Genomic DNA, 27,487 nt, shown 5'->3' with positions numbered 1-27,487 from the left:
GAGCCCAGGAGTTGGAGGTTGCTGTGAGCTGTGATGCCACAGCACTCTACCCAGGAGGACAGCTTGAGGCTCTGTCTCAAAAAAAAATTAAAATTAAAATTAAAAAATAAAAACACAATAGGCTTCTGTGACATGGGCTATGATAAAAAAATTCTTTTTTAATTTTCTTTTTAAGACACAACGGGCAAACAAGTTATCTGGCCCCCTACCAATGCCAGGCCTCACCATCTGACCACATCTTTTACTTTCTAGCCTCATGAACTCTCTGTGGCCCACAGATACGGCCTTCAAGTTTACTTACCCTCTATTTGCCCCAAATCTGTGGTTCTGAGATTCCCTGGTTGGGATTAAGGCTGACTTCAGGTCACAGCCAGAATGCTGAGAGCCAGAATGGCCTCGCAGGGCCAGCCAGCTGACAGACTATCCCCAGGGTCCCGTTCCCCTTGGCAGATTGTCACTCTGGAGAGGACTCTGTGTCCCAGGAGGACAGCTGTTGAGTCAGGCTCAACGAGCAGCTGAGAAAGGTAGCTGGTCACAAGCGGGCTTGTGAGTCAGAGAGGCTAGTGAGGGGCCAGCTCCCCTTTAGGCAGCTGGGATTCCCAGGGACGCAGGCCAGATGTCTGAGATACACAAAGGCAACTGCTCCTAGGAAGCCAGACAGAGGACCGACTCCAGAGACACTTAAATAAATAAATACCCCATTCAATAAATAGGGTGTAAATCAATGGGCTAATGAGAGACTGTTCTTCTGGTTGCCTCAGGTTCTTTGAGACCACGCCTCTGGGAAGCATCCTAAACAGATTCTCATCCGACTGTAACACCATCGACCAGGTACAAAGGACGGTGCCACAGATTCCCTGGTCCCGAGAGAGGGCAGGCCCCTGGGACCTTTCCCTGTCCAATGCTGGATTCCCCAGCTCAGGCAATCTAAGCCCTGTGGGAGGAACCAGCACCCCATCTGATTTTAATGCTGCCCCATGGGGCCTCCCTGGTGAACCTTCATAATAAGGCCCAGGGGAACCAGACCCCTTTGGCTCCTGCCCCACCTCCATTGGCTCACTCTAGTAAGGTTCCAGTGTATTCTGAACTAAGGTGGCTGTGTGGAGAATATTCATTTTGATTCAACCTGTGTTCTTTTTTTGTAGACAGATTCTCACTCTGTCACCCTGGGTAGAGTGCTATAGCATCATCATAGCTCACAGCAACCTCAAATTCTTGGACTCAGGCCATCCTCTTGCCTCAGCCTCTCCAGTAGCTAGAACTATAGGCGCCTGCCCCCACACCCAGGCTAGCTTTTCTATTTTTAGTAGAAACAGAATATCACTCTTGCTCAGGCTGGTCTTGAACTCCTGAGCTCAAGGAATCCACCCGCCTCAGCCTCCTAGAGTACTGGGATTACAAGTGTGAGCCACTGAGCCCGGCCTCAACCTGTGTTCTTTATTTACCATCATACTGGATGGTAAGGAAGCAAAGTGCTGATTGCAGCCCTCAGGGAGGCTACTGGATAGGTGAGAGATAAGTTGTGTGCCTGTAAGAAAGTGAGGGTTCGGCTTGGCACCCGTGGCTCAAGTGGCTAAGGCGTCAGCCATATACACCTAAGGTAGCGGGTTCGAATCCAGCCCAGGCCCACCAAACAATAATGATGGCTGCAACCAAAAAAGTAGCCGGGCGTTGTGGCGAGCGCCTGTGGTCCCAGCTACTTGGGAGGCAGAGGCAGGAGACTCACTTTAGCCCAGGAGTTGAAAGTTGCTGTGAGCTGTGATGCCCTGGCACTCTGCCCAGGGGGATAGCTTGAGGCTCTGTCTCAAAAAAAAAAAAAAAAGAAAGAAAGAAAGTGAGGGTTCAGGTGACACTGAACAGGGGAGCAACCTCTCTCCCTCCCCTCTGCAGCACATCCCCTCTACACTGGAGTGCCTGAGCCGCTCCACCCTGCTCTGTGTCTCGGCCCTGGCTGTCATCTCATATGTCACACCTGTGTTCCTTGTGGCCCTCCTGCCCCTGGCTGTCGTGTGCTACTTCATCCAGAAGTACTTCCGGGTGGCATCCAGGTAATGGCAGGGTGGGAGGTGCTTTGCCCTGGGAAGTTTGGTGCACTCACTAGAAATATCATCATAAAAGTGGTAGAGTCACGTCCCCTCCCCTCAATAAAAAGAAAAATAAAAAATGGAAATATCTATATCATATTCCTCTTACCCTAATATAACCATCTGTCAGCACATACTGCAGTTAATTTCTCAATTATTTCCTTGGGAGATACAGTCCAAATGGATAATGCATGAATACATTTATACCCTTCATTCATTTTGCCAAAATGCTTCCCAGGAGTTGCGTGATTCCAGCAGCCAGGCGGATTGCTGATGTGTGAAATCAGAAGCCACCCGACATGAGGGGTGTTAATGGCAAGCATGCCTCTCAGCCTCCTTGGGGGCAGAGCTGGTCAGAAGCCTTGCTTGAGAGAGCCTCTCTGACCACATTTGCCCTCTTGAGTCTTGGAGTCACACACAACTCTTTCCTTCTTGGAATTTTCTAATAGCATTCTCTAGGAAGTCTTTCTGAGAGTGAGCCTGTTATAGATTCAAAATATTGTAAGGAAACATTTATAGTGTTTCTCAGACTGCCAGTTACAGCCTGTCAGCTGGTCATGAAATCAATATCATAGACCCAAATCAGCATTTAGAATAAAATGAAATAGAACAGAAAATGCCAGACTGCATTCATGTACTGACAGCAACTTTGCTTCATGAAACCTTCATTTTGGTCATGTAGTTGTGTGTGTGTGTGATGATTTGTGTGTGTGATTTGTATAAAATGTATTTCTGACTATAGTTTGTGGTCATGAAAGTTAAGTACCTTCCTAAGTGCACATAGTTTGTTAGAAACGCAAGTCAAAATACTAATTAGCAATAATAATAATTATATTTAGATGTATTTTGGCCACAATTACCTGCCCAAAAGGATCAACATTTATATAAATGGCTTTTTGCTTGAATGATCCAGAAGCATTCGGCACCCACACAAGGAACATAGTGCGCTGATATTCACAAAATTACAGTGGCTTTTTAAACACTGTACAAGCTGTTCTGTAAAGTTTGTTTCTTGTGCCAGAGAAGCCACCCTGCTCCTCTGGCACCCCATCTGGCCCTAGAGATGGTTTGTCCAGGAAAGCTACTTCCTGCATCCCAGATTGGCCTCTGGCACTGATGTGCTTGTCAAGGTGTAGCTGTGCGGAACAAGAGGCAATTCAGTTGCTGTAGAAACCTCTGGCCTTATCCCCTCAAGGAGCTCTTTAGATCCTGGCCTGTGATGTGATGAAACCTGTACGGATATCAGGAAAGGGGGGCACAGGTTGGAAGCATTGAGTTTGGTCTTTCTGTTCCTTTGGCCAGCTGTCCCAAAGTTCAGGCTGTTCACCTGCAAAAAGGGAACTAAGGCTGCCTGCCCAGCCTCACCTCACCTCAGCATGAAGCTAGCTAGCCAGGGCCAGGCGGGGGATTCACAGACCTGAGGTGGACAATGCTCAAGATAGCAGTAATTGTGCCTCGTGGGCAGTGTCTAAGCTGGTTACACAAATGATCTCCTATTCAATGCTCACTGCACCATTGCCTTCCCTCTTCACAAGTGAGAAACTGAGGCCTGGAGAGGTGAAGCCCTTTGCCCACACGGTGGTCAGGGTAGAGCTAGGATTCAGGCCGGACTGAACCCCAAGCCTGCCTTCTTAACCACTCTACTCTCTTCCCTGGCACAGGGACCTGCAGCAGCTGGATGACACCACCCAGCTCCCCCTGCTCTCACACTTTGCTGAAACTGTGGAAGGCCTCACCACCATCCGGGCCTTCAGGTATAATATAGATTATTCCCCAAAGTAAGAGTAGAACAGGGTGGGGCCAGGAGGCCAGGTCATGAGATTCAATTCTTAGGGCTCCATTTAGCAAAGCTCAAGACACATCTCTCTCAACTCTTCCTCAAGCCCCAAGACCCAGGGGATGTTCGCCAGATGGGCTCCAGCTGTGTGTTCCAGAGAGGAAAATTCCAGCCCTGCAGACAAGCCCAGGGCCTCCGCTAAGGCAGAGAATGAAAAACAACAAGGCTGAACAAGTCTTTCTGTATCAGTACTAGAAAGGGCCTTAGATCGTGTAGACCAGCCCTGAGGCCTTCCTTTATGGAGGATGTCCTGTGTGCCCAATGCTGTGCTGAGTATTGCTTGTGCCAACCCCATTCATTCTGCTCTGCAGCCCTGGGTGCTAAGCATTATTGTTCCCATTGCACAGATAAGGAAAACTGAGTCATAGAGAGATTATATAAGGTCCAACAAAACCCAGACTTGATCCTACCTATTTCTTCAATGAACATTTACTGAGCACCCGCTATGTGCTATACCCTATGCAAGGCACTACAAATAGGAGTCAGATGAGCCACTGCCCTGGAGGCATTTATAGCCCAAACTCTGAGCAGGCCCCCTCTTTCAGCGCACCCCTGTACCAGGTGCACTGAAAAAGGGGTGCATAAGGGTTTGGGAACATGGAAGAGAGGCAGTCATGGAGGATTTCATGGAGCAGCTGTCATTGGAGCGAAGACTCAAAGGATGGGTAAGAGTTAACCAGGCTGGAGGAATTTTCTGAAAACTTCAGCGGCCCTGCCATCCTCTGTGACCCAGATTGTGATGTTGAGCCAAATGGGAGCATCGGAGGCTGTTGTCACTCCCTATTCCCCAAATCTCCAGTTGATCTGCCCAACATCTCTCCTGTAGACGAATAGGCCAGCAGAGACCCCTGGCCCAGATAGCTGGGCTCTTGTCTCTCAGCTTCACCCAGAGAGTGATAATAGGCTAGTTTTAGGATGGGACAGCTGCACAGGGTGTGATAGTAACCATGAAACATCAAGTCCTATGTCCAGGAGTAACCCTAGGACTCAAAGACCAGTGGAAGGTCCAGAGATGTTTGCGTTTCCCCACCTCTGAGGTCCAGCCTCAGCCTTGGGAGAGGTGCCAGGCCTCTGGTACAGCACTGCAGCCTCTGTTAACTCAATGGGGCCCCTGGGGCCAGTGGGAGGCCACCTCTCAGGGGTCTTGCCCTAGTAGATCAAAGCAGAGCAGAACTCTTCCCTGCCCCTGCCCCTGCCCAAGCCTACGCTGGTTTCCTCACGGAAGCTGCTTGGAGACTGGCAGAAAACTCCAGAGTCTCCCTCAGCTTCCTCTTCTTCTCAAGCCTGAACTTCCCCTATTCCTTCAGCTTCCAGGTCCCTCAACACCCCTGGGCCTAGCCTTTGCTCTAAGTTTTAGTGATGTCCCTCTTTCAATTGTTGTCCCAGAGGACTGTAGGCTGGACCTAGCGTGGAGAGATTTTTGACTTTCCTAGAGTGGGCCAGACCCTCTTGTGGCTGGATTCCAGCTTCCTGGAACTGGCCTTAGAGCAGGCCTGTGGCTCAGGACAAGCCTGCAGTCAGCCAGAGGAACTGTTGCCCAGTGAGGCCTTCTACACCCTTTACTGACACAGTGAATGATGTTTAAATTTGAACAAAAGATTTTTTTAATCATTCTGTATGTGTTAATCCATTGGCTTTAGCCCAGCAGCCTGCCCTGTGGAGAGCTAATTAGCATTTATTTGATTGCGCACTTACCGCATGCCAGGCACCGTGCTAAGTGTGGTATGTGTGTGTTGTTGTGTTCAATCCTCACAGCACCTCATGACTTAGGTCCGAGTAGCCACTTTTACAGAGGCAGAAATGAAACCCAGAGAGGCTGGGTAACCAATCCGAGGTAACACAAACTGAGCAAACGGCTGCTGGCCTTGGAACCCGGACTGGCTAACCTTTTGGACTTCCTCAAAGGGCCTGTTTTTTTCCAAAAGAGTTTCAAAAGTGCCCAGTACTAGGCTCAGGGTTGGGCTCAGAGGTTGTTTCAGTTCACGTAGGAACTTACAGTTACTATCCTCATATACAGCCCAAAAGTCATGACCTTGGGATTCCAACCTGGGTTTGGGTGGCTGCACAGACGGAACAATTTTCCATTCCTCAGTCACAGAGTCACATTCCCATGGAGAAGCTCCCATCTCACATGTGCCCACCCCTCAGGCTCTCCTGTCACTCACACACAGCCCTGAGACCCACACACAATGAGCACCTCACACTCCTATCACCACAGGCACATGCCCCCCCATACACCTTCCACACACACTTAGACCCTTCAGATGTATGATTTCACACTGGTCTCACACTCGTCACCCACTCATACACCTCCATCCCTTGGCTATGCCATCACACACTCTTTCCCACCTCAGAGACTCACTTCACTGTCCTCCACTCGGAAATAGTCAAAGCTGACACCTTCCGGGAGTAAAAAGCAAATGTCCATCCAACAAGGCACATCTTGGGTCCTTCTGAGTCTTCAGAGTTTGGACATTATCAAACCTGTGGTGGTGAGATAGCTTTTCATTCATTTCTCATTCAGAAGTGCTCGTGTAGTCCTCTGAACTCGGAACCATGCCATCAAGTCTGAGGGCGATGGCCAAGGAGAAAGGTGCCAGGAGCCCGGGCTAGTCAGAAGGAGGAGGTAGTGCATGCAGCATTTCACAGATAGAACACAATGAGGACCCAAGTTCCCATCTACATTGGAGGGTCAGGAAAGCTCAATCATTCATTCAACAAACATCTATTGGTAGTGGCAGGTGCCACTGGTGAACAAAACAGACATGGTCTCTATTGGCATGAGATCTAGGGAGGGAGCAGGATGATAAACAGCAAAATGGATGGAGCACATAGACTGCAGAGATGGAGGATAAAAGGGGAAATCTACTATAGGTGAGATACTGGCCAGGAAAGGCCTCTCTGAGGAGGTAGCTTTTAAGCAAAGACCTATAGGTTGAGAAGGAGCCAGTTTTGGTAAGAGCAAGGGAGAAATCATTCCAGGCAGAGGAAATAGCATGCACAAAGGCCCAGGGGTGAGGAAGACCTTGGCATTGTCACAAAACTTTTAAAAGGCTGGGGTGGCTGCAGCATAGTGTGCAAGGGAGTTTGTGGCAGGGGGTGAGGTTGGCAAAGGAAGTGGTTCTTTATCTTAAAAGCAAGGGGAGGTCGTTGGTATTCTAGGGGAGAGTTGGTCTGTGGCTTAGAAAGATTCTGTTGGCTGCTGCGTAGAGAGTGGACTGCAGGGGGACCTATCAGGAACCTGACGCAGAAGCCCAAGTGAGAGTAGTAGTGGGCAGGAAGCAGGAGACAGTGGATGGAACCAAGGACTATCTCGGAGGCAGCTTAAGAGGACATGCTGTGGGACTAGATGTGAAGCCACATGACCCTGGGTTTCTGGCCTGAGAAAATGGGTGGAGGGAGGTGCCCTTTATTGTGTAATAAGGAAGACCTAGAAAGAATGGGTCTTAAACAGAAAACAAGAGTTAGAATGAGGTGGGACTCTGGACAGGTCTGAATGAGTAGATGGCGAGGCATTCCAGAGAGGACCAGCATGAGTATGGTGGCAGATGGCACGTCTAGGGGCTCAGGAGGCCCGGGAGGCTCCCTCTCTTGGTAGGGTGGGCCACAGGAGCTACATGGGGTAACTGTGTTCCCTCAGAACCTCCTTTTCCTCCCTCCAGGTATGAGGCCCGCTTCCAGCAGAAGCTCCTCGAATACACAGACTCCAACAACATCGCCTCCCTCTTCCTCACAGCTGCGAACAGATGGCTGGAAGTCCGAATGGCAAGTGCCATCACCCCAACCTGGGGCCCCTGAAAGGGGGTTTCTGATAGGAATGTGGGTCCAGAGCAGGGTCACACATGGAACAGGTGGGGGAAGATGGAATGCCAGAGTGTGTGGACCCTGAACCTTCTGCTTCCCCAGCCCTGTGGCCCTCCCCACATCTCGCCTACACCCCTTCCCCTCATCTGCCTTATGTATTTGAGGTGTGTGCCAGCAGCTCACATAGCTGTATCTGTAGCTGTGGTGTCTGCAGTGAGTCACATGACACGTGTGTTGTATACATGTGGGGGCAGCTGATGAAGCATGAATGTGCAGGTGTGTGCAGGTGGCTGGGGCATAGGGGACCGTAAGGGTCTGGTGCATGGTGTCTCCTGGAGCCCCCACTGTCTGCAACGTGTGTGTGAGTTGTGGAGCTGGGATAAAGGCTTGGCTGAGCTGCTCCCTGCCCTGAAAGGGAGTGAGACGGGCCAGAGGGTGGGATGAGGCTTAACCTCAAGCACCCAGGCCAGCTCCTCTCCCCCCAGGAGTACATCGGTGCATGTGTGGTGCTCATCGCAGCCGTGACCTCCATCTCCAACTCCCTGCACAGGGAGCTCTCTGCAGGACTAGTGGGCCTGGGCCTCACCTATGCCTTGATGGTGAGTGACAGTAGGATAGGGCAGGGGAGGGGTCAGATACCAGCATTCAGGGAATCCTGAGGCCCCTTCCCTAACTGAGACCTGGGACACCCCCAGGCCTTACCCCCAAGTTCATCTGAGTTTGATGCCAGAAGGACCTTGTGAGCAGGAAAGCTGACAGGCAGGGCCCAAGGCTCAGGCTTTGGACAGGCAGTGTGGGAGGAGCCATATTCCTTGTGACCCTCCCCATGGCTCCTAGGAGGGCTACTCTGAGCAGGCCACTGATGGGCATAAAAGGTATCTGGGGACTGGAAGCAGTGGCTCATGCCTGGAATCTCAGCACTTTGGGAACTGAATTGGGAGGATAGCTTGAGCCCAGGAGTTCAAGACTTGCCTGAGAAACATAGGAAGATCCCATCCCTAAAAGAAAAAAATTATGCAGTCCTGGTGATGCATGCCTGTTATCCAAGCTACTTGCGAAGCTGAGGCAAGAGGGTCACTTGAGCCCAAAACTTTGAGGTTACAGTGAGCTAGAATGTTGCCACTATATTCCAGCCTGGGTGACAAAGCAAGACCTTGTCTCTAAAAAACAAACAAACAAAAGAGGTATCTGGGGCCCACCCCCTCCCTAGCTGTAGGAAGAGCCATGGCGGTGGCAGAAGACAGGACTTGCTCCCCATAGGTCTCCAACTACCTCAACTGGCTGGTGAGAAACCTGGCAGACATGGAGCTCCAGCTGGGGGCTGTGAAACGTATCCATGGTCTCCTGAAGACTGAGGCAGAGAACTACGAGGGGCTAATGGGTGAGGGGTGCAGGAGGAGGGCTCCAGGGCAAGGGCCCAGAGGAGGAGCTGGTTGGAGTAGGGACCATGAGGGAGCCTGGGGTGGTGACATCCCTGGTGTGGCCCATGCCTGCTGGCTGAGCCCAGCCCTGCCCCCAGCACCGTCCCTGATCCCGAAGAACTGGCCTGACCGAGGGAAGATACAGATCCAGAACCTGAGCGTGCGCTATGACAGCTCCCTGAAGCCTGTGCTGAAGCACGTCAACGCTCTCATCTCTCCCGGGCAGAAGGTCAGACTGGGGGCCACAGCCACTCCCGAGTCTGCAGGGCCAGGGAACACATGGGCCAGATAGGTGTACAGAGTCACCCTGTGGTCTACCAAGGCCCCTCCAGGCCTCACCTATTCATTCATTTCTCATTCATCAATACACAAGTGCTGGGCTCATCTCCAGCCCTGGGCTCATCAAGGGTCTTCTTCTCCTGCTGCTTCCAGCCCTGTCTTCTCATTCATCCACCAAGGAGATGGATGCCCCAGACGTCCCAGCTCACAGTGCCCCACCCCACAGATGGCTGGGGCCTCTCCCCAGGATACAGCCCTGAGTTCCAGAGTGGGGGCCTGGGTTAGAGAACAAGCCCATCTTTTTTGGAAAGGGGGATGCCCCTGACTGGCACTCTGGCCCAGCTCTCATGTCCCCTCACGCCCCTTCTATCTCTTGGTCTGCCTCTCTCACTTTGTCACTGTCTGTCATCTCACTCCCTCTGATCTTAGGATGTACCTTTGGCCCTGCTTCAGTCTCCTATCTGTCTCCTCCCTCTCTTGTCCTTCTGTGTCACCATCTCTGTCTCTGTAGTGGTCCTTTATTATAATTTCTCTTGTGATTCAAGAGCACTGGGGTCAGAGATGGCTCCAGTTTAAGGGAGGGCACTCAGATCCCTGCACACCCCACTGAGCTGCCCTCTTGTCCTCCTGCTACACCCATGTACATAGAGACACACCAGGACCCCCAGCTCCCCTGCAGCCAAGTACTCAGCAAACTCATGCCACACCAAGGCCCCAGCAAATGGACATCTCTGACTTGCACTTGCTTTCCAGTCCCCATGTGAGCCCCCTCTGTACCCACCTCAGGAAATAAGCCCAAACCTGCCAGGGCCAAAAAGACGCTGGTCAGAAAACCAGGCCAACAAGAGAAACCCTGTGACCTCCCGTACCCACCTGTGCACCCCCCCAGAGCCAGCACTAGAGGCTCCTCCCAGCAGCCTGGAGCCCCAGCACGTGTCTGCTTTTCTGTTTGCAGATTGGGATCTGCGGTCGCACAGGCAGTGGGAAGTCCTCCTTCTCTCTCGCCTTCTTCCGTATGGTGGACATGTTCGAAGGTGAGTTGTAGGGAGGACACCCCATGTGTCCCCACGGCCACCAGACAGGACCACAGTCCTGCCGTGTGGTCAGACGTCACTCACAAGAGCCCCAGCGGTCCCTGACTTGCCCCACATCCTCAGTGGGACCCATGTCCCACAATGAGCCTGTCCCCAGCAACACCCTATCCCCCAGGACCGCCCCACCTGTGATATCATCTCCACACAGGGCGCATCATCATCGATGGCATTGACATTGCCAGACTGCCTCTGCACACCCTGCGCTCACGCCTATCCATCATCCTTCAGGACCCTGTCCTCTTCAGCGGCACCATCCGGTGAGCCCCAGCACCTGCCAGGCCCACCCCAGCTTCAGGGCAGGGGCCAGGGCACAGGGGAGTGCCCCCTCATGTCTTTCTCTTTCCCACCAGGCCTAGGCAGGCTCTGGTAGGGGGTTCCCACCTACAGGTCTGAGATGCTGTCCTCAACCCAATGCCACCACCTCAAAACTCTCCCTTCAGCCAAGCGCCCAAGTCAATCCATGCTCACTCACTGTCCCCTTTGCAGCCTCGGGGATGGAGGCAGCACTCTGCTCCCCTCCATACTGGGGCTTTCTGCACCACCTCCAGATTTAACCTGGACCCAGAGAAGAAGTGCTCTGACAGCACGCTGTGGGAGGCCCTGGAAATAGCCCAGCTGAAGCTGGTGGTGAAGGCGCTGCCGGGCGGCCTCGGTAACTACCCCTGACCAAGCAGGGGCTGGGGACTCCAGGGCAGGGGAGGGAAGCCTCACACCCATGCTTCAAGTTAGCCCCAATTTTGGAGTCTGGGGGTCTGGCAGGACTGGGGATGGGAAGACAGAAATCAAAAACATGGGTCACTCACTAAGACTACTAGGAAGACACTGCCCCCGTGCCAGTGATCGGCAGAGCCTTGGGGTATTCCCTGCAGCTCCTGGGGCAGTGGGGGGTGGCCAAGCCTTGGCTTCAGTGAATCCCTTTCAAGGCCCACTCAGGTGCAGCACATCACACTGCTCACAGCCCCTCTCAGACCTGGCCAGAATCACAGCAGCACTCACCTCAAAGGGGTGAACTCACCGCAGTCCACACAGATGGCCTCTGTCTAGCTGTGCTGGGCACATCAGTCCTGCACACACTGTGCTCATGGACACACAACTGCATATTTGCCCCCATACACACATTTCTCAATAGCCCCGCAAGCCATCCCATCTGTTCCACTCACAGCACAGGATTAACTCAGCTCTGCTCCCCATCTCGGGGCCGTTTTCAGATGCCATCATCACAGAAGGTGGGGAGAATTTCAGCCAGGGCCAGAGGCAGCTGTTCTGCCTGGCTCGGGCCTTTGTGAGAAAGACCAGCATCTTCATCATGGACGAGGCTACAGCTTCTATTGACATGGCCACGGTTGGTGCTGGGCATATCTGTGGGATGCCAGTCTCAGGGAGGATTGCAGTGAGGTCTTAGGGAGAAGTTTGCACAATGTAGCCCTAAGGCTCTAAGTTGCCCCACATAGACTGAACACACAGATGCAGAGCTGAGCTCCCAGCATGCTGGGAACCCAGTCAGTCCCATGGGAGTAGGACCTGTTGGAGGTTGGGGGTGGGGCTCGGACTGGGCACCACATCCAAAGCCAGGCCAGACCTAACCACTGAGTAGGTGAATCATGCCTCTACCTTAACCTGGCAGGAGAACATCCTCCAGAAGGTGGTGATGACAGCCTTCGCGGACCGCACAGTGGTCACCATTGCGGTAAGGGGATCATTGATGGGGTGCAGAGGGACACCTAGAGACAGCTTTGTCCTCCTGGTGCTGTCATTAGTGGGCAGTCCCTGGGCTTACCTGGTTCTAGTAATCAAGAAAGACCCCCTGGAGCAATGTAGGTCAAGGAGTCTGGAGGGCTTCCAGGGAGCCTGGTTTGTAAGAATTGGGGTGTGGGGGGGACTTGCACCTGGACTTCCCTCTCATCTCCCCTCTCTTTCTCCAGGTTCCAAGGTCTGCCCTATGCCAAGGCCCTGTGAGCCAGGCTGGGGCTTTTTCTCCATAGGTAGTAGGGAGGGGGGGTCCCTGAGACTTAAAACCTGGAAGTGGGACAGAGATGGGACTTGGAGAGGGAAGAAGGGTGGTATTAGTGGATGGAGGGCTTAGAATCACAGCCACCCCAGGAAGCGCAGTCAGCACAGAGATGGGACATTGTGGCCCCAAGCTGCAGGAGGGCCATCAGCTGCTGGCCCCTTCTCCCACCACCCTGACCAGCCTCTCCCATCCCACTCAGCATCGCGTCCACACCATCCTGAGTGCAGACCTGGTGATTGTCCTGAAGCGTGGTGCCATCCTTGAGTTCGATAAGCCAGAGAAACTGCTCAGCCAGAAGGACAGTATCTTCGCCTCCTTCGTCCGTGCAGACAAGTAACCTGTCAGAGCCCAAGTGCCATCCAATATGCCTGCCCTGCCTTGCTTCCTGCCTGGGTTTTCTAACTGTAAATCACTTGTAAATAAAGAGATTGGTTATTTCTTACTGGAGGCCCTAAGTCTGGGGGCAGGGGCTGGCAGTGGAAAGTGGGTGCTATAGAGCCAGCTCATCTTTGCCATCAGGAAGACCTGAAGAAATTGTGTGAGCATGGGCAAAAGTATGTTTCCTCATCTGTGAAAAAAGGGCTATATTAGTCAGTTTGGGGTGCCACAACAAAATACCACAGGCTTGGTGACTTTTTTATTTCTCATGGTTCTGGAGGCTTATGTCCAAGATCAAGGTGGTGACAAGTTTGGTTTCCCTTAAAGCCTCTCACCTTGGCTTGCAGACAGCCACTCTCTCACTGTGTCCCCACATAGCCTTTCCTCTGTGTACATGCATCCCTTGTGTCTGTCTATTTCTCTTTTTCTTCTTATAAGGACACCTGTCATATTAGATTAGGGCCCCGCCCCTATGACCTCATAGAACCTTAATTATCTCCTCACAAGATCAATCTCCAAATATAGTTACATATTAGGGGTTAGGGCTTCAACCTGTGAATTTGGGAAGGGGGATACAATTCAGAACATAGCAAGAGTAATAGCATTTCTGTGATGATCTCATCAGATAAGGTAACAGATATCCATACAGCTTGGTCCCCTTTCTTCTCACTTTCATTCTTGGATTAAAACTGCAGGGACTGGGTACCCTAGATTATCACCATTTTCACTGCAAATGATAAGAACCAAACTCAAAGTAGCTTAAACAAAAACTTGAATTTATTACCATATATGACTGAAAATTCTATGAGGTGTACTACTTCAGTCATGGCTGCATCCAGGTGTTTGACATCAGGGATGTGTCTCCATTTCTACAATCCTTTTTCCTCTCCTTTCTGGTTGACAGATGGCTACTAGCAGCTCCAGCAAATATCCTACTACAAGCTAACCCAAGGGGAAAAAAGAGATGGGCTTTCCCAATAGTTCCAGCAAAAATCTTAGGGGCAAATCTCAATGGACCAACTTGGGTCACATCTTTACCCCCACCTATTCACTGTGGTCAGAAAACTGGGATACACTGACTGGCTTGACCTGGATCACATTCCCCTCTCCATCCCCCGAACAGGGGCATTCAGAAGTAAGAGAAGGGTGGGCCTTCAGAGGGAAAACACAGTACATGTGCCACAAGCCACTCAGATGTGGCTGGAAGATGCTGGGGCTCAGACACCAGTGAGACCAAAACAACAACTGTCCCGTCTCCATCTGCATCATGAAACAAGACTCCACACCTTCCCAAGAAGTAGAAGGTGCCAAGAAGTAGAAGGTGCTCATATACATCTTTTTTTTTTTTTTTAATAGAAATTGGATGTCACTGTGTTGCCCAGGCTGGTCTCAAATGCCTAGACTCAAGCAATCCTCCAACCTCAGCCTCCCAAAGTCCTGGGATTATGGGCATGAGCTACAGTGCCCAGCCTACTTGTCTTTGTATTAGCATTTATACAGCACCCGCAACATTGGCTATACCAGGCCTTGGGTGGTAGACCTAAGAGCTGAGCCTGCATCCCCTCTTAGCTACAAGGGGAGGAGAGATACACAGCATAAGGAAAACCCACCAGTCATTATACAGGCCCAGCCCCAGATCCCTCTGGATGTTCTAGGAGCCAAAGGAGCTCAGAAAGAAGAGCTCTGTGGGGGGTCTGGCAGGCCGCCTGGGAGAGCAGGGATTGGATAGACAGAGGGTTAGAGAAATGAGCTAGGTGAGGTGAGAGCAGCAGGAGCTAGGAAGTGATAGCTAGTCAGGGAGTGAGAGGGAGATAAGGGCAGCAAATCAAAGAGCTTTGAATGTCAAGACAAGGAATGTGGGATAAGCCTATGTACCAAAGAGGAGTGCAGAAGCGTTTTGAGCAAGAAGGCACCTGCCAAGTGCAATGTTTGGAGACAGGTATGAGCAAGTGCAGGATGGAGCCAAGCAGAAGCTGAGTCCTTTGGGTGTAGGATTCACCCTCCTGGAAGGGTAGAGCAGGTAAGAGCTAAGGCTTCAGGGCCACACTGAGAGGCAGGGCCCCTTCCCACCTCCGAAATGGTCCGAGGGTCCCAGCCGCTGCTTCTACTGGGGTTCTCCCAGGAGCAAAGGGGAGCAGAAAGAGGACTCCACATGGCTAAGACTACTCCAAAGCCACCTCACCCCAAAGGAAGTATCAGGGGCAGGGTGGAATCCCAGGGAAGTATTGCAGAGATGCCCAAGGCCACCCTGGCCCAAATCCCTCTATAATTTCCCTGCTAGGCCACCGGCCTTGACTTGGACACCCCACAGTCGTGGGCCATTTCTTGTTATTGTTATGAAAACTATCTCTTACATATGTGAAATCAAAGCCTGCCTCTGTTCCACTTAGCTTCTTTCCTTTGGGCCACACAAAACTACTAGTCCATCCTCCTTCAACCTTGGGTATTTCTGTAATAGTGTGCAACCCCCCTGGGAGACTCTCCAAAGCTCCTTTTCTGATGGCTGAACATCTGTAGTTGCATCAGAGGTTTCCCATGCAACCCTGTCTCCTTGAGACCCCCACTGTGCTCATCCTGCTTCACCCTCCCCACTCTAGGCACTATACCTCTGTTAGCACAACCCAAGATCAAACTCACCTTTTGTAATGATACTCAGCCTGCAGGTGAGTATGGAAAAGAAAAGAAAATCCTATCTGAAAGTCATGCCTACAGCCCCATTCTCCCTCTTTTTCCAGTCTCAGTCCCTACTCCAAATAATGGCCACACAAGAAGGGGTAAAGTCATTGCTGTTACAACAAAAGAAACCTAGCTTGCCCCCCACCAAAGAACTGGGGGTAGGGGGGCATAAGCCACAGGGCAAGGCAACCTTAGGTTAATGCCTGCATGGAAACACTACCATGTCTAGACCAAGAGCTTGGGTCCCCCAGTACCCAAGCCAGTCCTAATATACCTATTCAGACCTAGATACCTCCCATCACCTAGGTGGAAGAAATTAGGCTATGGGTATAAGGAAGTGTAAAGCAAGTGCCAGCAGCCCAAACCCTCTTTAAAGAAGGGATAGAATAGGCACTGTGGCTCATGCCTGTAATCCCAGCACATGGGAAGGCTGAGGCCTGAGGATCATATGAGCCCCATAGTTCAAGACCAGCCTGGGCAATATAGCAAGACCCTCATCTCTTTAAAAAAGTTGTTTTAATTAGCCAGACATGGTGGTGTACCTATAGTCTCAGCTACCAAAGAAGCAGAGGTGGAAGGATCATTGGAGTCCAGGAGTTCAGAGCTGAAGTGAGCTATGATGGTACCACTGCCCTCCAACTAGCAACAAAGCCAGACTTTGTCTCTTAAATAAATAGATAAATGGGTAAATGAATAAAGTAGGGATGGTCATAACCGAACAGATGGAACCGCCCAGGGTTCTGGGATACAGCATCTAGCATCCCCTGTAGTGTTAAACTGTGCCCCCACACCTACTGAGATACTTTTCTTTTTCTTTTTTAATGGGAGGAATTCCAAGATTTCATCAGATTTTCAAAGGATTCAAGACTGAGAAAAGATTAAGAGCATCCTCCAAAGGGAAGAAGCTGTCAGTTGAGAAGCCCTCGGGGCCACCTAATTTTCCCCAGCCCCAGGATTGATGGTGCTGCCCCTCACTTCCTTCTTTCTCCGTAAAAGCCGGCAAATCCCAGCGCTCAGCTACAGGCAGATACTGACCCAAATATGGATGGGAATTTGGAGGAGGGGAGACAGGGCGACAGGGGCTGCGGTCCCCAGACAGGGAGGGGGCATAGCTCACTCCTCACACCCCAATTTCAAAGATCATGGACAGAAGGAACCCCCTTTGCTTCATCAGATATGACAACACAGCCATCCCAACCCGAGGCCAGACTAGCGAGTGTAGAGATGGAAGGCGGGAGAAGGGTGAGGCGAGGGGTGGGGCTTGCTCCTGTCCCCGCCCCCTCTCCTGCTCGGGAATAGGTCGGGCTCCCCCTGGCGGCCCCTGGCGCCCGGCCCCCGCTCCACAACTCGGGCGACCCCCGCCCGCGATCCTCTCCCTACCTGGCACAAGGTCTCCGCAGACCCGCAAAAGGACAGACGACACGGGAGAACAGCCCGCCGCGAGCACCCGGTTGGCGGGAGGGGGCGGGGAAGTGCCCGCTGCGGCTTGAGGAACAGGAGCAGGTGCAGCGGCGACGAGCGGGCGGGGCGGGGACGGAGCGCGGGGCGGGGGCCGCAGGCGGGCGGGCGGCGGCGCCTGGGCGCTCAGAGGCCGCGACCGTGAGCTAGCCCGGCCGGGTCGTGTGGGAGCCGAGGGGATCCGGAGTTAAGCCGGGTTGAGTAGTGACTCCGGAGAGCGCAGGAGCCCAAGGAGACAGAGAGGACAAGCGCTGGAGAGGAATCAGAAGAGCGGCGGGGGCGCTACCGGAGGGGTGGGCTAGGAAATAGGGGGTATACCTGCAGAAGCGACTGGGGGCGCTCAGGACATGAAGTTACAGCTTGGAGGGGAGCCGGGGAGCGAAATGGGTGAGGCGGAAGACGTGTGGGGGTTGAGTGAGGTCCGAGTAGTTGGAAAGATCCGGAGGTGCTAAGTTCTGAGGTGTTAAGGCTGAGTGGGGAGGGGCCCAAGGGGTGCTCAGCAAGTGAAGGAGAGCTGGGAGGAGGTCAGGTGAGAGCAGTCGGGGTTGGGGGCTCCCTAGGCAATGGGCAGGTGGGCTGAAGTGTGAAGCGTATAGAAAGAAGTGAAACAGGATCCAGGTGGGAGTGTAAGAGGCTCTTGGGAGAGGCATCTCAGAAGTGGTGGTCCCAGGGTGGGAGGGTGCCCAAGGAGGGGACACCACAGTGAGGCCCCAGGCCAGGTCAGGGGGTGTCCCCCCATGGGGGAAGCTGCTCCCTGGGGGTTACTGGAGCCATGCTGTCCCGAAAGGGCATCATCCCTGAGGAGTATGTGCTGACACGTCTGGCAGAGGACCCTGCGGAGCCCAGGTACCGAGCCCGAGAGCGGAGGGCCCGCTTTGTGTCCAAGAAAGGCAACTGCAATGTAGCCCACAAGAACATCCGGGAGCAGGGCCGTTTCCTACAGGACGTGTTCACCACGCTGGTGGACCTCAAGTGGCCACACACTCTGCTTATCTTCACCATGTCCTTCCTGTGCAGTTGGCTGCTCTTCGCCATGGTCTGGTGGCTCATCGCCTTTGCCCATGGCGACCTGGCCCCTGTTGAGGGTGCTGGGGAGCCCTGTGTCACCAGCATCCACTCCTTTTCATCTGCCTTCCTTTTCTCCATCGAAGTCCAGGTGACCATTGGTTTTGGCGGACGCATGGTGACTGAGGAGTGTCCCCTGGCCATCCTGGTCCTCATTGTGCAGAACATCGTGGGGCTCATGATCAATGCCATCATGCTGGGCTGTATCTTCATGAAGACCGCCCAGGCCCACCGGAGGGCCGAGACCCTTATCTTCAGCAAGCACGCTGTCATCGCCCTGCGCCATGGCCGCCTCTGCTTCATGCTGCGCGTGGGTGATCTCCGCAAGAGCATGATCATCAGTGCCACCATCCACATGCAGGTGGTGCGCAAAACCACCAGCCCCGAGGGCGAGGTGGTGCCCCTCCACCAGGTGGACATCCCCATGGAGAACGGCGTGGGAGGCAACAGCATCTTCCTGGTGGCACCCCTCATCATCTACCATGTCATCGATGCCAACAGCCCACTCTACGACCTGGCACCCAGTGACCTGCACCATCACCAGGACCTTGAGATCATTGTCATCCTAGAAGGCGTGGTGGAAACCACGGGCATCACCACCCAGGCCCGCACCTCCTACCTGGCCGATGAGATCCTGTGGGGCCAGCGTTTCGTCCCCATCGTGGCTGAGGAGGACGGACGCTATTCTGTAGACTATTCCAAGTTTGGCAACACCATTAAAGTGCCCACGCCACTCTGCACAGCCCGCCAGCTTGATGAGGACCGCAGCCTGCTGGATGCCCTGACCCTGGCCTCAGCCCGAGGGCCTCTGCGCAAGCGCAGTGTGGCCATTGCCAGGGCCAAGCCCAAGTTCAGCATCTCTCCAGATTCCCTGTCCTGAGCCATGGTCCCAGGCGCCACCTGTATGCGTGTGTGTACACGCAGCGTGGCATGGTATGTAGCGTGGACATGGTGTAGGCCCCTCAGCCAGGCAGGGGCCTGGTGTGAGGCTGGCTTTCCCCAGCTCAGCTTCCCCCTACTGCTCACCCTGGGTGTTACAAGGCACTTGTCACTACAGCTATTTCTGGCCTCAGCAGGAGCCTGTACTGGGTTATTTTTGTCCCTGCTCCTCCCAGCCCCAGCTCAGGACTGGCTTGCCCCTCTCCCATCCCCACCCCCCATGGCTGGGGAGGCTGTGGGAAGTGCTGGGCTCTAAAGCTGGGTCCCCAAACAGTCCTGGGTCCCCATGATCAACTGCCACAAGCTGGGCAGGTGGCTAGGAAAGAACAGTCTCCAGGCTAGAGGCCTGATGCCCTGTTTCTGTGACCATAAGAAATTGCCTGTGGTCAGGTCCCAGACCCCTTTGTCCTTTAAAAAGTACCAGGCTAAGGGCTGGGCCTGAGTGTCAGGGAGGGCAGTGATGAGAGAGAGCTGGAGGGTTGGTGCTACAGAGTCTACACAAATGGGCATCAGCCAAGGATGATGGGCCCTCTCCCCAGGGCAGGCTTGGGCCAGGGAGGGGAGGCAGCAGGGGAGAGTGGAGATGTCCCTGCCCTCTGCCCCTAACACTACCTTCCTGAAGTGAGGTGCTTTATGGGCTGGAACTGCTATACCTGCCTACTCCCTTTCTGTCACCAAAGGCAGAGGACAAGGTGTTTCTAACACAATCATGGGCCTCAGACTCATCTCTGGTCCTGGTTCCCCACTGGTGGCCACCACTTACTTAGTCCAGGGGATGGCCATGTGTCTGAGTGTTTGGGGGTTGCTGAAAAGGGAGATATTGGAAAGTTCAGGATGGTGAAGTTGAGTGAGGTCCCTGAGGCAAAGAGGCCCTTGGTCCCGACAGGCTTGGCCCCAGCCTGGACCCCTGGAGCAGGGCTGCATGTCCTTGGCCAGAATTCTGCCTTTTCCATTGTCAATAAAGCCTCCCCCTTCATGACCTAAACTCTGAGCTGTTCTTCCTGGGGAGGCAGTGAGTGTGCTGGGGGAAGGGAGGGGAAGGGCTGGCAGCTGCCACCTTTTAAGAAGTGTCATGGACCCTAGCAGGGAGGCCAGGGAAGGGACCTGCTGCTGGCTCCTGTTCCCCCAGCTCGGGGACATTCCCCTCCTGCCTCAGGTGGCCAAGCATCTCAGCCTTTGGACGCCTACCAGTGTTTATAGTCCTGGGTCTGCCTCCTCTCCCAGGGATCTGCTGGAAGGTCGGGGTGCTGGGGAGGGGGCGGGGACACTTGTAGGCATTAGCGTAGTGATGGGAGCATGAGCTCTGGAGCCAACTGCCTGGGTTTGAATCCTGGCTCTAGCTAGATGACTTTGGTCAAGTAACTTAACCTTTCTGTGTTTCATCTATAAAATGAAGATACTAATAGTACCTACCTCATAGAATTGTTGTGGGAGTAAGTGAAAACATATGTACAATGCCTAAGTGCCTGGTCTACAAGTGCTTAATAAATGTTAACCATTGTGATTGCTGCTGAATCAGCCACATAAGAAAATTGACCAAGCAAACTATCAGAGAGAAGGTGCTTTTATATTTTCCCTCAGTGATACGTTTCTCTGCCAGGTCCTACTTTCTACACAGTGTCCCTTCCCAGCTTAGAAAAACCATGACTACAGGGGCTGAGGCAGCACCTGGTACCTGGTCTCCTTGTCTCCACTCACCCCCATCTCTGCAGTTCATTTGCCACACAGCCTCCAGGATGGACTCAGAAAGGCTAATCTTTCCTTCCCACGGGGAACAACTTCCATAGTTCCCCACCTCCTTCCTGGGAAGGCTGGCCACTGTCACCAGCTGTTTCAGGCTGCAGCTGCCTTTCCCAGCCTGCTAGTCTCTTGCCAGGACTCTGTGTGCTCACCCACCTGCTTCCCCCACTGTCTCCCCATCCTGTCCCCTCCTTACCGTAACATGGAGCTTCCTACCTCTGGACCTCTGCTTTGCCTAGACCGTCCAGACCTCACCTCTGTCTGTTGAAATTCACAAAAGTTCAGGCCAAATGATGCCTCTGTGAAGCCCTCCCTGATTTCCCTGGGGGAAAAGTGGTCCCTTCCCTCCCCTACGCTAGAGTCCGTTCTCCTTTTGCCTGTGTTTATGAGTCTGACTCCCCATCCCCAAGTCCATGGCTTCTTGAGGTCAGAGACTGTATCTGACTCAGCACTGTGCCTGACACTGAGTAGATGCTGAATGAATGAACAAGTGAATGAATGATGGGTGGATGGACAGATGTGTGGTGTACAGGACAAGCCATGGGTACAACAGTGTGAGGCCTACACTCAGGGCTTTGGTCAGATGAATAAAAGTCTGTCCCAGGCTGCTCCAGAGGCAGGGCTAAGGGGCCCAGGAAGTGGCGCTGCTGATCTGAGCTCTAAGAGCCCTCTCCCTACACCTCCACAGTTCCCCAGTGTCAGTTCCCTTTCTTGCAGAGCTGATTTGTTTTCTGTTGAGGGTGAAGGGGTGAGAAGCTTCTCGGCATTCTAGGGGCCTGGCTCTTGGGACTCAGGTTGGCTGCCCTTGAGGCCAAGGGAAGAAACCAGACTTGCTAATGAGGAACTCCTGGCAGCACCACCTTTGGGGCTCTATCCAGGGTAGCCCTCTTCCACCCCTTCATGGACCTCAAGCTGCTAGTGACGGTGAACCTGAGGCCGTCAAAACTGAGGGATCAGCGCCACCTGCTGGCCACAAGAATACCTAATTGATCCCAGAAAATCAGGGCCGCTAGTCCTAGGCTCTCCACCAAGTCTAAGGGAGCCCTACCAGCTAAATTAAGACTTAGCTCAGGGAAGAGCTAGAAAGCTCCAGACACAGAAGGCAGATGAACCAAGCCTCCCTGTCCCCACCCCAGGTGTTCTTACCCTCTGATGTGTTATTTCCATCTGGGGCACCCTTTATTTAAAGCATTGGCCTAAGCAGGATAAGGTAGCTGCCTCCTGAGCTTCATCCAGACCAACAGAAACTTTTATGAGAATTTTATTTTTGTTGTTCTGTCTCCATGACTGCATTCAGTAGTCATCACATAAGAGCAGGGAAGCTGTCTGAGCTTGTACACATCTTGTGTGCAGACCTGGCTCTACTCCAGACTCCCTGAAAAGGGGAAGGAAAGTACTGTGCCCCTGTGGCCTGGTAGTACTCTGAGAGGTGTTGCTGTCCTCTGAATTAGCAGATGAGGAAACAGGATCGGAAGTGGAGGTGTGTTAGCCCTTTCAGGCTTCTATAACAAATACCATAGACTGAGTGGCTTATAAACAATGTCTTTCTCACTGTTCTAGAGACCAGGAAGTCCAAGATCAAGCTACCAGTATATCAAGACACACAGATTTGCTGTGTCAGGTGCGGGTCTACTTCTCACTGTAGTCTCACATGCTAGAAGATAAAGGAGTCTCTCTGGGTCCTCTTTTATAAGGGCTCTACCATCATGACCCAATAACCTCCCAAAGTCCCCACCTTCAAATACCATCACCTTGGGCATTAGAATTTAACATGTTGACTTTAGGGGGACACAAATGTTTAGTCTATAGCAGCAGGTAATTTGCTAAGATCTCACAGCTAGTAGGTGGCACATCCAAACTTTGGACATAAATCTATGAAATGTCAAAGCCCTACTCTTTCCTCCTTCCACACAGTCTCAAGGACCTGAGCTCCAGCTTTCAGGAGGGCTGCACCTTATTCTGAATGTCAAATCCACCATGGAGAGAAAGTTATCTCCAGACCAAGAACAATGTAGCTTGGGAAGCCCCTGGGCCTCCCAGAAGTTCCAGATTGGGGACTGACAGGCTCAGCTGTGTTAAGTGGCAGCCTAGCCCTAGATTGTGTTCAGAACACCCACGGTGTCAGAGGGACCTCACTGGCACTCTCTTTGGTCCATGTGCATGCTGAGCCCTTCACTTTCCCCCTTGTTAGAGGAGGATGGGGGTCCTTGCCTTCCAGGCTATCCTTCCAGCCTGATGGGGTGCATCTACCACCCACCTGTTCCCCCAACTCAGATCAATGGTGTCACATGTGTCCTGGGCCTCAGTTCTGAGCTCCACGGGGGAAGGAAGCCAGGCCACCCTCTTCCTGTAGTGAAACTGTGCTAGTCTAGAAAAAATAGTCTGCTAGCCATACCAGAGCCTGCCCAGGCCTACTGCCTGTGGATCTGGGATCTCTAGCCAGTCGCCAGACTCACTCACCATGAGGCCCAATACACCTCTATGCCCTTCTGCCCAACTCCTACAGCACTCATTTCTCTCCACGGGAGGCACAGGAGTGTCTTGCATTTGAGCTCCTTCTTGGCACTTTTCCCTGGAGGGAACTTTCCCAGGGAGTTTGCTGTCACAGAAGGAAACTAGCAGGCTCCCCAAGGGTCTCTGGACTCTCTAGGACCTCTGAGGTCTCCCCAGGCCCAGGTATCAGACACTGTGTTATATGAGGATGCATAGAAGACTTTGGGAAGGAAGACATGAATTCTGCACATCAAAGTCATGCTGAACCAAGACTGGGGCAGGTCCAAGGAACATCACTTCCAGCTTGACATGAGCTGCAGAAAGGAAGAATGGTGGGATTGGTCAGAGCTGGGCCAGAAGTGGGTCTTGTTGCCTTGGAATCTAGGTGATTGGCAGTATCTCTGCTATCTTCACAGAAAGGGAAGCAGGTGCTACCTATATTCTAGTTTTACTCTGGGCAGGCCCAACTCTGGAGTGACATGAAGGGCAGGCTGTCTGGACTGGCCAACCTGTACAGAGGTGTGAACTTCTGCCTTTCCCCAACCTCAGTTCCTTGCGGGCACTGATGCCAGTGAGTGGAATGGTTGATACCAAGTGCATACACACCAAGTATGTAGAACAGGTAGGCACTGCCTAGCATCTTTCTTCAGCTCATAGGCTCAAGTTAACCCTTTTCTGTTGTTTATATACCTCCCCTTCATGGAATGATATCGTTAGTGATAACACAAACATGTCCCAAACTCCATCCCCAGATCATCAGCACCCAAGCTGAACCAAACCAACTTTGGGGTAGCTCTGTGTCTGTCTGCTCTTTATTTGATCAATTCCAGTTTTTCCCAGTAATGTCATTATTATCAGGGAAACGGGGGTAACTTCCTAGGAATCTAAAGAGAAGTAGGCTCAGAGCCTATAGCTCAGTGGCTAGGGCACCAGCCACATACACTGGAGCTGACAGGTTCGAATCCAGCCCAGGCCTACCAAACAGTGACAACTACAATGAAAAATAGTTGGGTGTTTTGGCAGGCGCCTGTAGTCCCAGCCATTTGGGAGGCTGAGGCAAGAGAATCGCTTAAGCCCAAGAGTTTGAGGTTGCTGTGAGCTGTGATGCCACGGCACTCTACCCAGGGTGACATAGTGAGACTCTGTCTCAAGGAAAAGTAGTAAATAAAGAGAAGTAAAATGTAATACAGTTCTGACTGAGACTCTGGTCCCTTTTAATTAAATCCCTACTATGTCCGTAGTTTCCCATCTACCTTGAAAGTAAAGGGATCAAAATCATTCTGGGCTGGGGCCGGGTATAGTGGCTCATAACTATAATCCTAGCGTTCTGGAAGGCCAAGGTGGGTAGATTGCTTGAGGTCATGAGTTCAAAACCAGCCTGAGCAAGAGAGAGATTGTCTCTATTAAAAATGGAAAAACTGGCTTGGCGCCTATAGCTCAACCGGCTAAGGCGCCAGCCACGTACACCTAAGGTGGCGGGTTCGAATCCCCAGCCTGGACCCGCCAAACAACGACGGCTGCAACCAATGACGGGCGTTGTGGCGGGCGCCTGTGGTCCCAGATACTTGGGAGGCAGAGGCAGGAGACTGGCTTGAGCCCAGGAGTTGGAGGTTGCTGTGAGCTGTAATGCCACGGCACTCTGCCCAGGGGGACAGCTTTAGGCTCAGTCTCAAAAAAAAAAAAAAAAAAAAAATGGAAAAACTAGGCTGGGTGCCCATAGCATAGTGGTTACTCTGCCAGCCACATACACCGAGGGTGGAGGGTTCAAACTCGGCCTGGGCCAGCTAAACAACAATGACAACTGCAACAAAAAATAGCTGGGCATTGTGGCAGGTGCCTGTAGTCCCAGCTTCTTGGGAGGCCGAGGCAAGAGAATCGCCTAAGCCCAAGAGTTGGAGGTTACTGTGAGCTGTGATGCCACAGCATTCTACTGAGGGCAACAAAGTGAGACACTGTCTCAAAAAAAAATAGAAAAATTAGCCAGGTATCATGGCGGTGCCTGTAATCCTAGATACTTGGGAGGCTGAGGCAAGAGGATCACTTAAGGTTATTATGAGCTATGACACCACGGCACTCTAGCCAGGGTGACAGAGTAAGACTCTGCCTCCAATAATAATAATAATAAAGAAAAGAAATCACCCTATAGTTCTACCTCAAGGAGGGCAGCTGGAACAGTTTGCTCTTGACCAATCTGTCTGTATCATCAGGAAAAGCTACTCCAGTTACACAGGCACTCTGAGCAAACTTGCAGTTTCTTGCCTCTGTGTAGGAACTGCTGAAGTCTTCTGGGTGGTTCCTCTGTCCCCAGTAAGCTGCCATGAGTACACCACTTCCTCATTCTAAATCTTCCTGCATCAGTTCTGAGAAGCAGCTAGCAAGGTGGAGTTAGAAGTACAAACAAGGTCATAGGGCGACTCCTGTGAAAGCCAAAGGAGAGAGGGTGTAGGAGGGGAAGGCTTCAGACCACAGTGCAGGCTGACCGTGAGGCAAGAGGGAACCAACCATAGGGTCAACTGTTAAATGGCAGCCAAGCCCTAGATTGTGTTCAGAACACCCACAGAGTCAGAGGGACCTGAACAGGGGAGGACAAAATAGGAGGAGGCTCAGATGACAGTACAGTCAGTCCTCGCTCAACATCATCAATAGGTTCTTGGAAAGTCCAACTTCAAGGGACACGACACAGAACAGAAGCATCTTCACCATGAGCTGATTGATAAACACGAGTTAAGTTCTGACATCGCAGTTCTGGTCACAAAAACATCACCAAACTTTGATAATAAATAAAAACCTTTAATTAATAAAAACACTTCTAAAGTACACATTAAAATATATGTTTACATTACACTTATGGAATATTAATAGAAACAAGTAATTATTCACCCCCAATTATTCCAGTTCAGGGGGGCAGGTAGCCAGAGTGTATCCTGGCAACTCAAGGCACAAGAAAGGCAGGCACCAGCCCAGGACAGGAAAGCATCCTGTCACAGGGCACATTTGCACCCCATGCCACATTCACACTGGGAGACAAGTTCATTAAAAGTGCACATCTTTGGGACATATGAAGAAACCCAAGTATCCAGAGAGAACCCACACAGACTTGGAAAGAACATGTAAACTTTGCACAGACAGTGGACCCAGTTAAGAATTATTTTGTTTTTCTCATCAATGTTATAACAAAATGAAAATGAACGAAATGGCATTTGAGGACCCACTGTACAACTCTGAGGAAGTCTCGGCCACCCCCTCAGGGAGCTGCTGCTGTGTCAGTGACAGGAAATGTCTGGGGGGAGCACAGTCTCAGCTGGAATACTGAACAGACCCCCGAGGGGCTGCAGCGGAGCGTGTCAGCTGAGTATACCCCTCACACAGGCTCTCTGTGGAAGGGGATCTCCACAGCAGCCTCCATGGCTACCACACTCCTTTGGTCAAGGCTCAGCTTCCTGAGGAGCTGTATTAGTTACTTTTTTGCTATGTAACAATGCAGTGTAACACAGTGACTCCTAAAATACACTTTAAACATTTTAAATATTTTAAAACATTTTATATATTAAAAAAAACTTTTATATATTAAAAATACATCTCTCACATTTGAGCATTTGCTGTTTACCCTGCTGAACTGTTAGATTTGCTCCCAGGGAGTTGGGTGGCCATCTTTTAACCCAGCCCGGCCTCTGCCAGAGCAAAGAGGACAACGTGGCCTTCCTCCAGCAGGCTAGCCTGGACAAGTCCCTCTCTCGGTAACATCAGAAGCATATGAGAAAGCACATGAAAACACACAAGGCTTCTGGAGGCCTAGGTTTGAGATTGGCACACCTCACTTCTGTCTCAGTACATTGGCTGAAACCATTCACATGACTGAAAGGCATTGCAAAGTGACATGGCAATTGACGTGGCACATATGGACAAGTGAAGGACTGCAGCCATCTTTGTGAACTACCACAGGATCCAGGCTCATCTGAAGGCTTTGTTTTCTTTTCCAGGAAGTATCAATGGACCAGGTGTGGTGGCTCATGCCTGTAATCCTAGTGCTTTTGGAGGCTGAGGCAGGAGGATTGCTTGAGGCCAGGAGTTCAAGACCAGCCTGAGCAGCATAGTGGAGACTGTGTCTCTACAAAAAACTTAAATTAAAAAAAAAAAAAAGGGCTTGGTGCCTATAGCTCAACCGGCTAAGGCGCCAGCCACGTACACCTAAGGTGGCGGGTTCGAAT

The 27,487-nt window shown here is 52.0% G+C and overlaps 3 protein-coding genes across 9 annotated transcripts in view; 2 read left to right on the top strand and 1 right to left on the bottom strand.

The window, feature by feature from the left end:
* The window catches only part of ABCC8 (ATP binding cassette subfamily C member 8), a 74,711-nt gene extending 61,739 nt beyond the window's left edge, over positions 1–12,972 (top strand). For all 5 annotated transcript variants that reach the window (XM_023518250.1, XM_023518228.1, XM_003781147.2 and 2 more), the window contains exons 27-39: positions 762–831; positions 1,891–2,048; positions 3,746–3,838; positions 7,584–7,686; positions 8,211–8,324; positions 8,986–9,106; positions 9,245–9,375; positions 10,381–10,459; positions 10,668–10,776; positions 11,068–11,171; positions 11,728–11,861; positions 12,144–12,206; positions 12,730–12,972. In XM_023518250.1, coding sequence (XP_023374018.1) covers positions 762–831; positions 1,891–2,048; positions 3,746–3,838; positions 7,584–7,686; positions 8,211–8,324; positions 8,986–9,106; positions 9,245–9,375; positions 10,381–10,459; positions 10,668–10,776; positions 11,068–11,171; positions 11,728–11,861; positions 12,144–12,206; positions 12,730–12,867 — 1,417 coding nt within the window. In that variant the 3' untranslated portion in view covers positions 12,868–12,972. The remainder of the gene's footprint in view (positions 1–761; positions 832–1,890; positions 2,049–3,745; positions 3,839–7,583; positions 7,687–8,210; positions 8,325–8,985; positions 9,107–9,244; positions 9,376–10,380; positions 10,460–10,667; positions 10,777–11,067; positions 11,172–11,727; positions 11,862–12,143; positions 12,207–12,729) is intronic.
* Positions 12,973–16,941: 3,969 nt separating this feature from the next.
* Positions 16,942–19,234, top strand: KCNJ11 (potassium voltage-gated channel subfamily J member 11). Of its 3 annotated transcripts, none has more exons than XM_003781146.2 (2): positions 16,942–17,087; positions 18,060–19,234. In XM_003781146.2, exon 2 carries the CDS (start codon positions 18,076–18,078, stop codon positions 18,985–18,987), a length of 912 nt encoding a protein of 303 aa, XP_003781194.1. In that variant the 5' UTR covers positions 16,942–17,087; positions 18,060–18,075; the 3' UTR covers positions 18,988–19,234. The 3 variants fall into 3 exon arrangements, with proteins under 3 accessions (XP_003781194.1, XP_003781193.1, XP_012657204.1); XM_012801750.2 differs by lacking the exon at positions 16,942–17,087 and adding an exon at positions 17,781–17,888 and having other exon boundaries at positions 18,060–19,004; XM_003781145.3 differs by lacking the exon at positions 16,942–17,087 and having other exon boundaries at positions 17,709–19,234.
* Positions 19,235–22,147: 2,913 nt separating this feature from the next.
* The window catches only part of NCR3LG1 (natural killer cell cytotoxicity receptor 3 ligand 1), a 22,476-nt gene continuing 17,136 nt past the window's right edge, over positions 22,148–27,487 (bottom strand). The window contains exon 5 of the mRNA XM_023509977.1: positions 22,148–22,161. Within this exon, the coding sequence (XP_023365745.1) occupies positions 22,148–22,161 (14 nt within the window). The remainder of the gene's footprint in view (positions 22,162–27,487) is intronic.

This window comes from Otolemur garnettii, unplaced genomic scaffold (assembly GCF_000181295.1).
Source record: "Otolemur garnettii isolate 467f Iridium unplaced genomic scaffold, OtoGar3 scaffold00001, whole genome shotgun sequence".
Classification (NCBI taxonomy): Eukaryota; Metazoa; Chordata; class Mammalia; order Primates; family Galagidae; genus Otolemur; species Otolemur garnettii.
Note: the sequence above shows the minus strand (reverse complement) of the source record. Positions and strands in the feature narration are given on the sequence as shown.

Bases quoted from the DNA above. Each gene is read 5' to 3' on its own strand.
- KCNJ11 (XM_003781145.3), top strand. From the start codon at position 17,815: ATGCTGTCCCGAAAGGGCATCATCCCTGAGGAGTATGTGCTGACACGT.